Below are 13,801 nucleotides of genomic sequence, written 5' to 3'. Positions count from 1 at the left end.
TACTACATATAACAATGAGCAGCATGTTGTTGTTTTCATTGTGTTTTGTTATGTTCCCAGCAGTTCGACAAAGAGTCAATGCATCCGAAAAAGACAGTGATTTCCCCTTACGTCTAACGAACTTGTTGACTCTAATTCGTCTTTCATCACGGATGTACTCTTTGTAAACGAGGGTGAAGGAAATCATCACTTTAGTGTCCCCTTTGTAAACGAGAGAGTGGACGCTTAAAAAACAAACTTAAGCTTTTTGTGTGCCTCTTTGTAATCTATGTGGTGACGATTGACTTCCTCGTAGGACAAGCACATGTTAAAATAGCTAGCTATGAAAAAACATTGTTCGTTTCACCATATTTTCATGGGTTGTTTCGGAATTTTACATATATCCGTTATTTATGGAACCATTTTGCTGTTTTTAAATACAAAACTTATAGAAAGTATCATTTGGATTCCGAAGATATCTGGGGTCTTTCAAAAATTGACAGATAGATAGATAGACAGACAGACAGACAGACAGACAGACAGACAGACAGACAGATAGACAGACAGACAGACAGACAGACAGACAGACAGACAGACAGACAGTTAGATAGACAGACAGATAGACAGGCGGACTAACCTTAAACGACAAAATATACATACATATACTTTATAGGCTGTGAAAATATTATTGTAGAGGAAAGTGAAGGTTAAGGGTACAATATGCAACTTATTGTTTGTTGGGTTTTGTCATACTCTTTTGTTTGTCCTTTAACTTTTTGCCAAATTTAAATTAATTGAGCAGCCAAGAACAACAATTTCTTTGTAATTTTCAGCTTGTTAAGATATTTTTTTTGTTGCTGTTGTTGTTGTTCTGTTTTTTGTTTTCTTGTTTAACTATTTATATTTGTGTTTTAATCATTTTGTAATATTTCGTTGTTGTTATTGTTGCAGTTGTTTTTCTAAATTGGATTCTTGTTAATTTTATCTTAACTAATGTTCTGACATGTTTTCTCGAAAGAAAAACACATATTTTCCCTGCTCTACTTTAGGACGACTATAGTATTAATTGGGAATACATGTTTTCTGTTATCACATACATACATTTTGAAATGTTGTTAATAAAATGTTAATGTTATCAGAGTAAAAGTTTTGAGGAATATTGAAATTATATTGTTATTTGTAAGATTTTTACAAATTGTCTCGTTTCATTGATTTCTTGGACTTGTTGGCTGGCTGGCTGGTTGTCCTTTTTAAAAAAGAATACAAACTTTATGCTGTTGTAAAAGCAATTAGTTTCTTCCCTATTTACTTACATCATCCTCTATTAATTTATTTTGTTTATTTACTTTTGTTTTTATCTGTTACTACTTTTTTCTCTTTAGTTTTTAATTTGTTAATGTTGTCTCAAACAGACCAAACGAAACGAATAAATAAACAATTGAGTTTTTTAAAAAAGGGGGAATGAAGTAAGCAATAGGGTGGGATCAAAAACCTTGCAAAACCTAAACAAAATATATATGAGGATCTATTTTACAAAGAAGTTAAAGTTTTACTAATTATAATAACATTAGACCCCCATGACCTATAAAAAGTATTATCCTTGGACCTTATGGAATATTCCTCTGAAGTTTCATACAAATATCTGAATAACAATATTAAAAATTTTTAATTAAATTTACTTCCAACAAATGGTGTCATCCTAATCTACCAAAAACTCAATGCCAAAACGGAAATGTACAAGAGCAAGTAAACAGGATAAACAAATTTGCTGTTATTTGAATTACTAAACTAAAATTTTAATTTTTTAAAATTGTCCTTCTGCTTTTTTTAAACTAATTTCATCTTTTTATTTTGTTTAACGGTACTTATGTATGTACTGCTAAATAATATAATGACATTAACACTTGTATAGTATAATTTGTCGTTGAGTTTCAAGTAAATTGATTAAAAAAAATGTTAAATTTAACTTTTTTGTGTTACATTTTTAACTAAACAAAATTTCAATTAAAATTTTATTTAAAACAATTAAAACAAAAACTTAAGAAAAAACACTTACCTTAAATCTATATATTGATACACCGAAGTGATACCCAAATTAAAATAAACTGGTACAAATATAAAGCATACCAAGGGATATGCACTGGCCATGCCATAGATAATTTCCCACATGCCCGAACCGCGATAGAACAATTCACTGGGATAACCTGTAAAAGGAAAAAAAAGTTTTGTCATTTATAAATAATTAGTTATACAAGAAATATACATCAAATGGTCTCTAACAGCTGTCCATTTAGCTTTTTTTTTTTGCTAAGTAACTCTAGTACATATAGTATAAATTACACATAAATAAAATTTTAAACAATGCAGGAACACTTTAGCCCAGCTGTTTCAATATTAAAATAGTTGATTTGTATTTGATTATCAAACTTTCTAATTATTTAGCAAACATCTAATACTTTGGACAATATGTTTTAATTAATTAATATTAGTTTAATAATTTTTTTCTATATAACAAAATATTGACAAAGTTTGAATATAATAGAACTGATAATTGCTTGTTAAATAATTTTTAATTATTTTACGAGGTATAATTTTTGTTTTGAAATGATTGTTTGTTATACATACACAGAGGGGAAAAAATATACACGTCTGTTACCAAATTGACATAAATGGATGTTGTCAAGTATATACAAGAACATCCAACTACGCAACGTTGTCAACATTGCAACAATTCGTTGTCATAATCTAATTTTTATGCACATCCGTTGTCTAAAAGTTAAAAAATGTGGTAAGCTCATTATTGACAACGGATTTTGAGCTTACCACGTTTGTTAACTTTTAGACAGAAAAGAGAAGAGAGAGAAGGGTAAGAGAGAAAATTTTCTCGACGATGAGCTTAACCTCCATTAGATTGCAACTGGACTGTTTTTTATATCTACTACCAAAAAAGTTAGGCGTATATTGTTATTCCGTTTGTAACACATAGACCCACAAAAGTGTACATTCTGGGTCCTAATTAAATTCTAAGTACATAGTCTTAGCCATATCTGTTGTCTATCTGTCTGTCAGTCTGTCTGTTTGTCTGTCTGTCTCTCTGGCTGTCCACCTGTCTGTCTGTCCTTCTGTCTGCCTGTCTGTTGAAAGCGCGATAGTGTCCGATCGGAAAAAGTAAAAGGGTTGAAATTCTCCTCATATATTCCCTATATATTTCTTTCTTATTCAAAATAGGCAATAAGCGACCACGTTTTCGCATATCCCCCATACAAGTGGCCCCTCGGAAAGCAGCTTTAACAGTTATATCTGATTTGAAAATGTGAGTATAGCGATGAAATTCGATAAGAACAAGTTTTATACGAGCCATAATTTCTCTACGAAATTTTATGCGGATCGGTCCGTAATACCCTCCCATATAAGAAGGTCCCCTTCAGAAAATGATTTTAACGCTCAATACTGGCTTAAAAATACGAGTACAGTGAAGAAAAGCGACATAAATAAGTTTTGTATGAACCAAAATCATTCTTAAAAATTTTATGAGGTTTGATTCCAAAACAACACAAATTTACCTCGCGAAAATCGTGGGGATCGGTCGATTATTGTCTCTATCCGCCATATAAGGTCGCTTCAGAAAATGACTTTAACGCTCATTACTGGCTTAAAAATAAGAGAATAGCGTTGAAATTCGACGAATTTTTCAAAAAGATTCCTTAGGACGTGGCATCGAACACTACAGATAAATGGGCAGTGAAAACTATAGGTTCTACTGAGAAAGGCTTTAACACCCTTGGACCTTGATAGAACTTCTTATTGGCAAAATTACTGGACACATTATGCTTATACTCATGTCAAATCTATTTAAGTATGTGGTAGAAGTTTCTTTCAGATTCTAAATTGTCTCAAAGATATGTTTCTAAGGATTCTAATCAAATCTGTTAAAAATACTAATTGGTTCTTTCAGGGACAATAGAAAAAACACGAGGTAAAAGGGAGCAGCCATGCCCACTACTGTGTTAATCGAAATAACACATTAGGCTAGAAATGGGTTAGATTTGTTCGATTGTTGTAGAAAAACATGAGATAACAGGGAGCAGCCACGCCCACTTCTATGTTAATCGAAATAACTCATTAGGTTAGATTTGTTCGATTGTTGTGAAACACTCAATATTTTGAAAACATTGATAAGAATTAAGATACATCTCGATTGAGAATCGACGTATGATAAATTCCTCCATTATTTTCAAAATTCCAAAATTTGAAACAAATCACCCAATATTTATTTTATTACGAAACACAGCACTTTCAATATTAATCCCCTCTGGGTGCTATTCTTTTAAGTGAAAGTCTACAAAGTTTTAAACCATGACATATTAAATTTTTTAACAAGTTTTTGCCAAGTTTTGATTATTTGAATTTTAGAATATAAAAAAGATTTTTTCTGTTTCAAATAAAGTTGTTGCTATTTCTACCACCTGGCAGTTAGTTGCACAGAAAACAACAGCAAAAATTATCATATGTGTAATCCACAGATGTAGAGAATAAAACTTTAATACTCAACATAAGTACAAAACATTCATTAAAGCAGTGGTCGTCACTAAGAGAAAATGGAGAACAAATTTATCAGAAAACGTTAGACATTACATTTTGGAAAGCTGACAGGTAGTTTTTATTAGCTGACTGATATTTGTTTTATATCTGCAACACTTTGGTTTCTGATGTTTATTTAACCGACCACTGATCTACACACATACATTAGTAAAGATTTGTATGTGCACAAAAGAATACCAAATCTATTAAAGTTTTGATATGTTCTTCTTAAGTTCTTCACTTGCTAAAGTTACACAAAGGATAAAGGTGATCCGATCCAATGACACAAAAACCCAGTATGGTTTCATGTGTATTTCTACATGACAACAACAATAACAAAAATAATAATACATGAAGAAAGAAAAAAAAAACTCAAATACACAACAGACAAGACTGGAAAAAAAGAAACTTTTCATGACCTTAGGCCTACAGATGTTTTTCTGTGTATTTTTTTTATTCTTTAATGCTGTAGTATTTAGGGGAAGAAAGGCAGGAGTGTAGGGTGGGGTGACTGGCAGGCAGGTCGAGAACTACTAATGCATACAAATATTTAAGCCAAATGTATATTTGTTTTATTATCACCCTTAACCACTTTAACATTCTGTAATCATTTTGATTTGTTGCAGAATTGTTTTTTTTTATTTTAGTTTGTTAAATTGTTGTCTGTGACCTCTTGCCGCTGTTGCTCATATTTAATTTGAGTAAAAGATTTTTTTGTTAGTATTTTTTTGTTTTGAAATCGTATTAAATTTTAAATGAAATATTTCCAAAAAATTGTCTGAAGGAATTTTGGTGTTTTTAGATTGCAAATTGGACAAAGTATTACACTTTTTAAAATACTACCACATCAATATGATTTGAATAATCGTAGAAAATTATATAAATTTTTCATTATTAAACAATCTATTTATATAAAAGAGTAGCGTTACTGACTAAATGATTCATCGCACAGCCCAAACGGCTGAACCTACAATCATGAAATTTTGACAGTAGATGTGTTTTTGGTTATGTAGGTCCACTAAGGAGGGATTTTTGGAAATTTGTACATTTACTGGTAAAAAGGGGATAAAACGGGTAAAACCGGTTTTCTTAATTATCTTACACAATATTAGTGATACAAGAAAAATAAAATGCTTTTTTAAGAAAAAAAGTAAACTTATATTAAAATGTATTCAGAAAATAAATATGTATGTAAAATAAACATTTGCTAAAATAATTGTATACTTGTCAATTATGGTGGTAAGACATGAATAGGGTGACCGACAGAGTGGAAGTAGCCCAGTACTAATTCTTTCCAAAAATATATAGTTTATGTACATTTCCAGCTCTGGATAATTTTGAAAATTTTTTGAAAAAGCATCAAATTTTGCAAAAAATGCAGACATTTTCAAGTGGATTCAAAGGGCATTTGGAGAAGACATTAATCGGATAACCGCCAGAGTGGAATTAGCCCAGGACTAGTTCTCTCCAAATATATATGGGTTATATGCAATTCCAGCTCTGGATAATTTTGAAGATTTTTTTTAAAATATACAATTTATCAAAAAAATGGAGCATTTTTAAGTGGATCCAACGGGCATTTGTAGAAGACATGAATGACATCATCACCAGAGTGGAAGTAACTTAGAACTAGTACTTTCTAAAAATATATAGTTTATATGCAATTCCAGCTCTGGAAAATTTTGAAAATTTTTTGAAAATCATTAAATTTTGTAAAAAATTGATGAATTTTCAAGTTGATTCAACGGGCATTTGAAGAAGACACGAATCAGGTGACCGCCAGAGTGGAAATAGCACAGGACTAGCTATTTCCAAATATGTATAGTTGATATGAAATCCCAGCTCTGGATAATTTTGACGATTTTTTGAAAAAACATCAAATTTGGAAAAAAAAATAAGGAATTTTCAGATCGATCCAGCGGGCATTTTGAGAAGACATGAATCGGGTGACCGCCAGAGTGGAAGTAGCCCAGGACTAGCTCTTTCCAAAAATATATAGTTTATATAAAATCCCAGCTCTGGATAATTTTGAAGATTTTTTGAAAAAACATCAAATTTTGCAAAAAAAAAATTGAGGAATTTTCAGATCGATCCAGCGGGCATTTTGAGAAGACATGAATCGGGTGACCGCAAGAGTGGAAGTAGCCCAGTACTAGCTCTTTCCAAAAATATATAGTAAAAGTTTATATGTAAGAAAATGTTTAGTACTGAAAATTTTCTATGAGAATTCTGAACATTTTCTTATTAAAAATTTTTAAAATTTACATTTCCTTACAGAAAATTTCAATACTAAACATTTTATTACAGAAAATTTTCAATGTTGAACAATTTTTATACAAGAATGTCCAATACTAAACATTTCTCATATAAAATTTTTTATACTAAACTTTTTCTTACAGAAAATTTTCAATACCAAAAATTTTTTTAGAGAAAATTTTCTTACGGAACATTTTTAATACTGAACAGTTTTTTAAAAATATATCCAATATTGAACATTTTCTTACAAAAATTTTTCAATACCAAACTTTTCTAAAAGAAGATTTTCAATATTAAAGATTTCTTTATAAATGATTTCCCAATACAGAACATTTCTCATATAAAATTTTAAATAAAAAAAAAAAAAAAATATAGAAAAATTCTCGCAATTGATCAGCTTTTATTAAAAATTTCCAATACTGAACTTTTTTGGAGAAAATTTTCAATACCGAACTTTTTCCAATAGAAAATTTTCAATATTAAAAATTTTTTATAAAAGAATTCCTGATACTTAGCATTTCTCATATAAAATTTTCAATACTAAACATTTTCTTATAGAAAATGTTCAATACCGAACATTTTCTTATAGATTTTCTATTTTAATATTGACCACTATTTATAAAAAATATCCAATACTGAAAATATATTATAAAAATTATCTATACTGAACATTTTCTCAAAGAAAATTTACAACGCTGAACATTTTCTTAAAGAAAAGTTTTCAATATTAAACATTTTCTTTTAGAAAATTTATAATATTGAATATTTTTTATAAAAATAATTCCAAAATTTGCCTATTGAAGTTTTTTTATATTAAAATTTTAGTATCTTTAATTTTTTTTTCTAAAAAATTTTTGAATATTTTAAGTATTATTTCAACCAATGCTGAACGTAGCATGAATTTAACAAATTATTTTTAATCATTGCTAAATATTTCTAAAGACTTTTCTTTCAAATAGTGACAAAAAATCAATAGAGTTTAGACAAGAATTTAACTTAAATCTCTGGTAGATTATTAAAAGTGTTTAAAATTCCTACTAAAGGATAATCTTATTTGTTTAGTCCCTCCGCCCTTTAAGTATTAGGAGAAAAACCAGTCATCATGATTATTAAACAAAAATGTTAAAAAAGAGAGAAAATAAAAAAACACAAAACTCACCTAAAACAGTTCTTACGCCCAGTGTTCCTCTGGAAATTGAAATCATTACGGCAATAATAGAAACGCCTCCTGTTGCAAAAACATAATCGGCTTTACTGTGTTGTTTCTTTTTACCAAATAGACGTTTCCATAGTGGTGTGAAGACAGTAAATGCGATAAACAAAACAAACATCAGATAATCCCAACCCAATGTACGTAACTCCTTGGCCATTTTAAAGCTGTAAATAAATAGTGAGCAAAACAAAAAAAGAACATAAAACATGAGTAAAAATGATTGAATTTAAAAACTGTTTTAGTGTTAAATTAGGAATTTTTAAAAGTTGTGAAAAATAGTCAAAAAAAAGGATGATGTTGGTACTTTCATATAAAATGATGTGAGCAATGTATTATTCTGGGAGTAATTTAATTCGGTTTACAAGCAAACAAATTTCAAAGGACTGTTAATATTAAACTGTCAATTATAGAGATTTTTCGAAATAGTTATCATGGCTAGTCACATGCACAAAACATTAATACCAACTCTTGTAAGCGTTTATAGATTTATAACATATTTCACTATGGTTAAAATTTATATATTTTTTCGTTTTGGAAAATATCTCATATGTATAACATATGTATGTGTGTTATTTTCTCTGTTGTTTTTGTGTTTTATGCATAATTTACTTAAATTCACAAAACCAGAAAATTACATTTTTTACCCATAACATCACACGTACAATAAATTTTATCCACACTTCTTCTTAGTTCTCTTACTATATCCCTCCCTTGGGCTTCCCCTCAGCTAACCGCTCTGTATGGAACGATATGTTGGTTCGCTACGGTTTATAGTTTAGTTTTGGAGAAAGAGTGGAACCAAAATACGCCAACCAGAAAAAATTGGTATGTATAGTTGGTAATGTGAAATACCCTACACCATAAAATGTTATTTGGTTTTTTTTTTAATTTGAGTCAAATATGGGCTGAACTCTATAAAAATAAATATTTTCTCACAGAAATATTTTATATAATAATTTTCTTTATGTTTGTCATTGTCAAAATGTTCGTATAGAAAATGTTCGTTAATGAAGATTTCATTCTTTTCCTAAAGAAAATTATCCGAAAGTAAATTTTCATTATAAAAAAATTATCATAAAAAGTTTCGTTATTCATATGTTTTTATAGAAAATTTTCGTTATTCGAAATTAAGTAACAGAAAGTTTCGATATTCGCAATTTTCTTAAAATTTTCGTTAGGGTAGGTTAGTGTTCTATTCTGTCAGAGCGTAGGTTAGTGTTCTATTCTGTCAGAACTAACTAACCAACCAACCAACCAACCAACCAACTAACTAACTAACTAACTAACTAACTAACTAACTAACTAACTAACTAACTAACTAACTAACTAACTAACTAACTAACTAACTAACTAACTAACTAACTAACTAACTAACTAACTACTAACTAACTAACTAACTAACTAACTAACTAACTAACTAACTAACTAACTAACTAACTAACTAACTAACTAACTAACTAACTAACTAACTAACTAACTAACTAACTAACTAACTAACTACTAACTAACTAACTAACTAACTAACTAACTAACTAACTAACTAACTAACTAACTAACTAACTAACTAACTAACTAACTAACTAACTAACTAACTAACTAACTAACTAACTAACTAACTAACTAACTAACTAACTAACTAACTAACTAACTAACTAACTAACTAACTAACTACTAACTAACTAACTAACTAACTAACTAACTAACTAACTAACTAACTAACTAACTAACTAACTAACTAACTACTAACTAACTAACTAACTAACTAACTAACTAACTAACTAACTAACTACTAACTAACTAACTAACTAACTAACTAACTAACTAACTAACTAACTAACTAACTAACTAACTACTAACTAACTAACTAACTAACTAACTAACTAACTAACTAACTAACTAACTAACTAACTAACTAACTAACTAACTAACTAACTAACTAACTAACTAACTACTAACTAACTAACTAACTAACTAACTAACTACTAACTAACTAACTAACTAACTAACTAACTAACTAACTAACTAACTAACTAACTAACTAACTAACTAACTAACTAACTAACTAACTAACTAACTAACTAACTAACTAACTAACTACTAACTAACTAACTAACTAACTAACTAACTAACTAACTAACTAACTAACTAACTAACTAACTAACTAACTAACTAACTAACTAACTAACTAACTAACTAACTAACTAACTAACTAACTAACTACTAACTAACTAACTAACTAACTAACTAACTAACTAACTAACTAACTAACTAACTAACTAACTACTACTAACTAACTAACTAACTAACTAACTACTACTAACTAACTAACTAACTAACTAACTAACTAACTAACTAACTAACTAACTAACTAACTAACTAACTACTAACTAACTACTAACTAACTAACTAACTAACTAACTAACTAACTAACTAACTAACTAACTAACTAACTAACTAACTAACTAACTAACTAACTAACTAACTAACTAACTACTAACTAACTAACTAACTAACTAACTAACTAACTAACTAACTAACTAACTAACTAACTAACTAACTAACTAACTAACTAACTACTAACTAACTACTAACTACTAACTAACTAACTACTAACTAACTAACTAACTAACTAACTAACTAACTAACTAACTAACTAACTACTAACTAACTAACTAACTAACTAACTAACTAACTACTAACTAACTACCTAACTACTAACTAACTAACTAACTACTAACTAACTAACTAACTACTAACTAACTAACTACTAACTAACTAAACTAACTACTACTAACTAACTACTAACTACTAACTAACTACTAACTAACTAACTAACTAACTAACTAACTAACTAACTAACTAACTAACTAACTAACTAACTACTAACTACTACACTACTAACTAACTAACTAACTAACTAACTACTAACTAACTCCTAACTAACTAACTAACTAACTAACTAACCTAACTAACTACTAACTAACTAACTACTAACTAACTAACAACTAACTACTAACTAACTAACTAACTAACTAACTAACTAACTAAATTTCTTTATAGAAAATTCCCACCTAGGCCATAGAGGCCTAGGTGTATTTCTTCGAATTTGATGCTCATACATACATCCTCCTTACAAACGAAATAACTATTCTTTCTTCATTTTAAATTTTCTTATAGCAAATTTTCGTTATACAAAGTTTTTAGAGAAATTTCTCTGCTAAATATTTTCTTATAGAAAATTTTCGTTATTCATATTAATTTTAGAGAATATTTTCGTTATTCATATTTTTCTTACAGAATATTTTAGTGATTTAGAAAATTTCTTACAGACAATTTTCGTTACTTATATTTTCTTATAGAAAATTTTTGTTATTCAATATTTTCTTACAGATGATTTTCATTATTCATAAAATTTCTTATAGAAAATAATTTTTTTTTTAGAAAATTAAAAAAAAAAAAAAAAATTTTATATAAAATTTCGTTACTTAGAGAAAATTTCTTTATTCAAATTTTTCGTTATTCAAAATTTAAAGAAAATTTAAAATTTTCGTTATTGAAATTTTCTTTGAGAAAATTTGCGTTATTCAAAATTTTGTTATTTATTCCAAATTTTTAGGAAATTTTCGTTATTGAAATTTATTGTTATTAAAATTTTCTTATAGAAAATTATTGTCTTTAATAGAAAAGTATGTATAGTTATTAAAATTTTCTTAAGTTTTGTTTAAGAAAAATGTCATCATTAAATGTTCCTTCCCCACAACAATGGTGTAGGGTATAAACAAAAAAATGAGAATTAACATTTGTTTTAGATCTCTATTTAACTATTTATATAGTCACGGTTTGTTCTCGTAAATTTAAGCATGTACAACCACAGGCACTGACACCAACTCTAACACATGTACTAATACACCTATTCATACAATTCTTGGAAATTCTACTCATAGTATCTGTTTTTCACTATGTAGTAACTATAAATGCCAATGAATTTTTGTCACATGTTGCACTTAAAGATAAAAATGTTTTTTTTTTTTTTTTTAATTCATATTTAAAACAAAAGTGAAAAATTTTTTGTTTCAAGACTAAAATGTATTATGGGAAATCCTTTATAAATTTCGTTGCGCTTGTGTGCCCACCCATGTTATTTAAGTTAGATTTAAGTTTTTTTTTTCAGTGTATATTTGAGTAGATTTTCAAAAGTGTTTGTGTTTTTTGCTTGTGTGCAAATTTCATTTACAAAACTATGCTTTTCAGGTAATTCTGCGTACACAAGAGTCTAGTTTTACTATCTTTTTTTAAAATAAATTTTAACTACTCTTCTATGGCAACTACTCGTAATAATCGTTTTAACTAAATTGTATTTTATATTTGTTTTTGTTTTTTTAACCTTTAAACCCTAGTATATGTTTGTACTAGGTACTTATTTGAATAGTATTGGGTGGTTAGGAAAATAGTTTCGTTTTGAAAGATTGTAAAAGATATAAAAAATTAAATTTTAAAAAATTTTAAATAATTGTATTAAAAAAAAAAAAAAAAAATAAATTACTAGAGTTCTTGATTTATTACCCCTAGTTGCCTGCAGGACACTGCCCAGAACTAGATTAATATATTCGAAACTTTGTTACATTACTTTTTCCCCAATCCCTATAAAATCCAAACAAAAGTACCTTACCCTTCCTACAACATCTAAGCTTATATTAGTTTGCGTTTTTAAGTGGCAACTGATTTTGATTTTTTGTATTTCCTCTTTTTATTATAACAGCAAAAAAGACAAAAACAAGGGTTTTTATGTTACATCAAACCTTTTTATATTCTTACGAATTTGCAACACACCCACGGCATCCCTTTCTCTATAGATATTTGCTATTGGGAACTAAGAGTCACATGTGTTGAAGGGATTAGCTTTTTATACTTCATATGTTGCTGATGTCAGAGTTGTTTTACAAGTTTGTATGTTTTTTTTTTGTTTTGAATTTTTATTTTATTATTTGTTTTAAATGTCTCAGGCACTAACAATGGGAATCCTTTTTTGTATATACATATGTATGTGTGTTATTTCGTTGCTGCTGTAAATGTGCTGTATATCCTTTTGTGTTGTCATAGAGACGATTTTAATATTTTTTCCATAAATGGGAAAGGGCTAAAAGAGTATGTGTGTGCCATTGTTATTTTAAATGATACTCTCTATTTAAGAGACATTAATTAAAAGGATTTTAAAATGTTATGTCATTTATATTGCAACAACCCGATAAAATTGTTGACTGTCTTTTTGTTTTCTTTATCGTTTGCCTACTGCTTTTGTAGTTGTTGTTTCTGAAGGATGAAGAACACGAGGCCAACGGATGAGTAATTTTAATTTTGTAAATCAATCATACGCCAGGCTTGATTTATTATTTGACATTTATGTACATAAATTTGTTTGTCTTTTTTTCTTTTTGTTTTTCGTTTTTATTTGGTGCTTTTTTCTTTGTGATTTAGGCAGGGATAATAAGGATTTGAAGAGTTACTTCTAAGTCGGTTGTTTGTGCGTTTTTGTTTCTTTGGGGGAGTAAGGACAATGTTTGGTGTTTTGCCTTTAATTGATAGGTTGAGTTATTTAATCAATTAAGTTATTTGTTTTAGACTTTAAGGCCAGTAGGATTTCTTTTCTAATGATGGCTGTATTGAAGTCATAATTTAAGATAATAAATATTGATGGATTTTTGAAAAAAAAGAAGAAAATTAATAAAATATAATACACATTTATAGAAGTTTGTAAAAGGAGATTTCTAAGTA

At 28.2% G+C, this 13,801-nt stretch overlaps 1 protein-coding gene across 1 annotated transcript in view; it reads right to left on the bottom strand.

The window, feature by feature from the left end:
• Window positions 1–13,801, bottom strand: part of LOC119603109 (sodium-coupled monocarboxylate transporter 1) — a 99,926-nt gene that overhangs the window by 37,266 nt on the left and 48,859 nt on the right. The window contains exons 3-4 of the mRNA XM_037955003.1: window positions 7,976–8,193; window positions 2,036–2,183 (exon numbers count right to left, since the gene is read on the bottom strand). Coding sequence (XP_037810931.1) covers window positions 2,036–2,183; window positions 7,976–8,186 — 359 coding nt within the window. The 5' untranslated portion in view covers window positions 8,187–8,193. The remainder of the gene's footprint in view (window positions 1–2,035; window positions 2,184–7,975; window positions 8,194–13,801) is intronic.

The sequence above is a fragment of the Lucilia sericata genome, unplaced genomic scaffold (genome assembly GCF_015586225.1).
Source record: "Lucilia sericata isolate MDLA Ls3-8-SP2 unplaced genomic scaffold, ASM1558622v1 Contig000274F_arrow, whole genome shotgun sequence".
Lineage (NCBI taxonomy): Eukaryota > Metazoa > Arthropoda > Insecta > Diptera > Calliphoridae > Lucilia > Lucilia sericata.
This window is presented reverse-complemented; position numbering and strand designations above follow the sequence as displayed.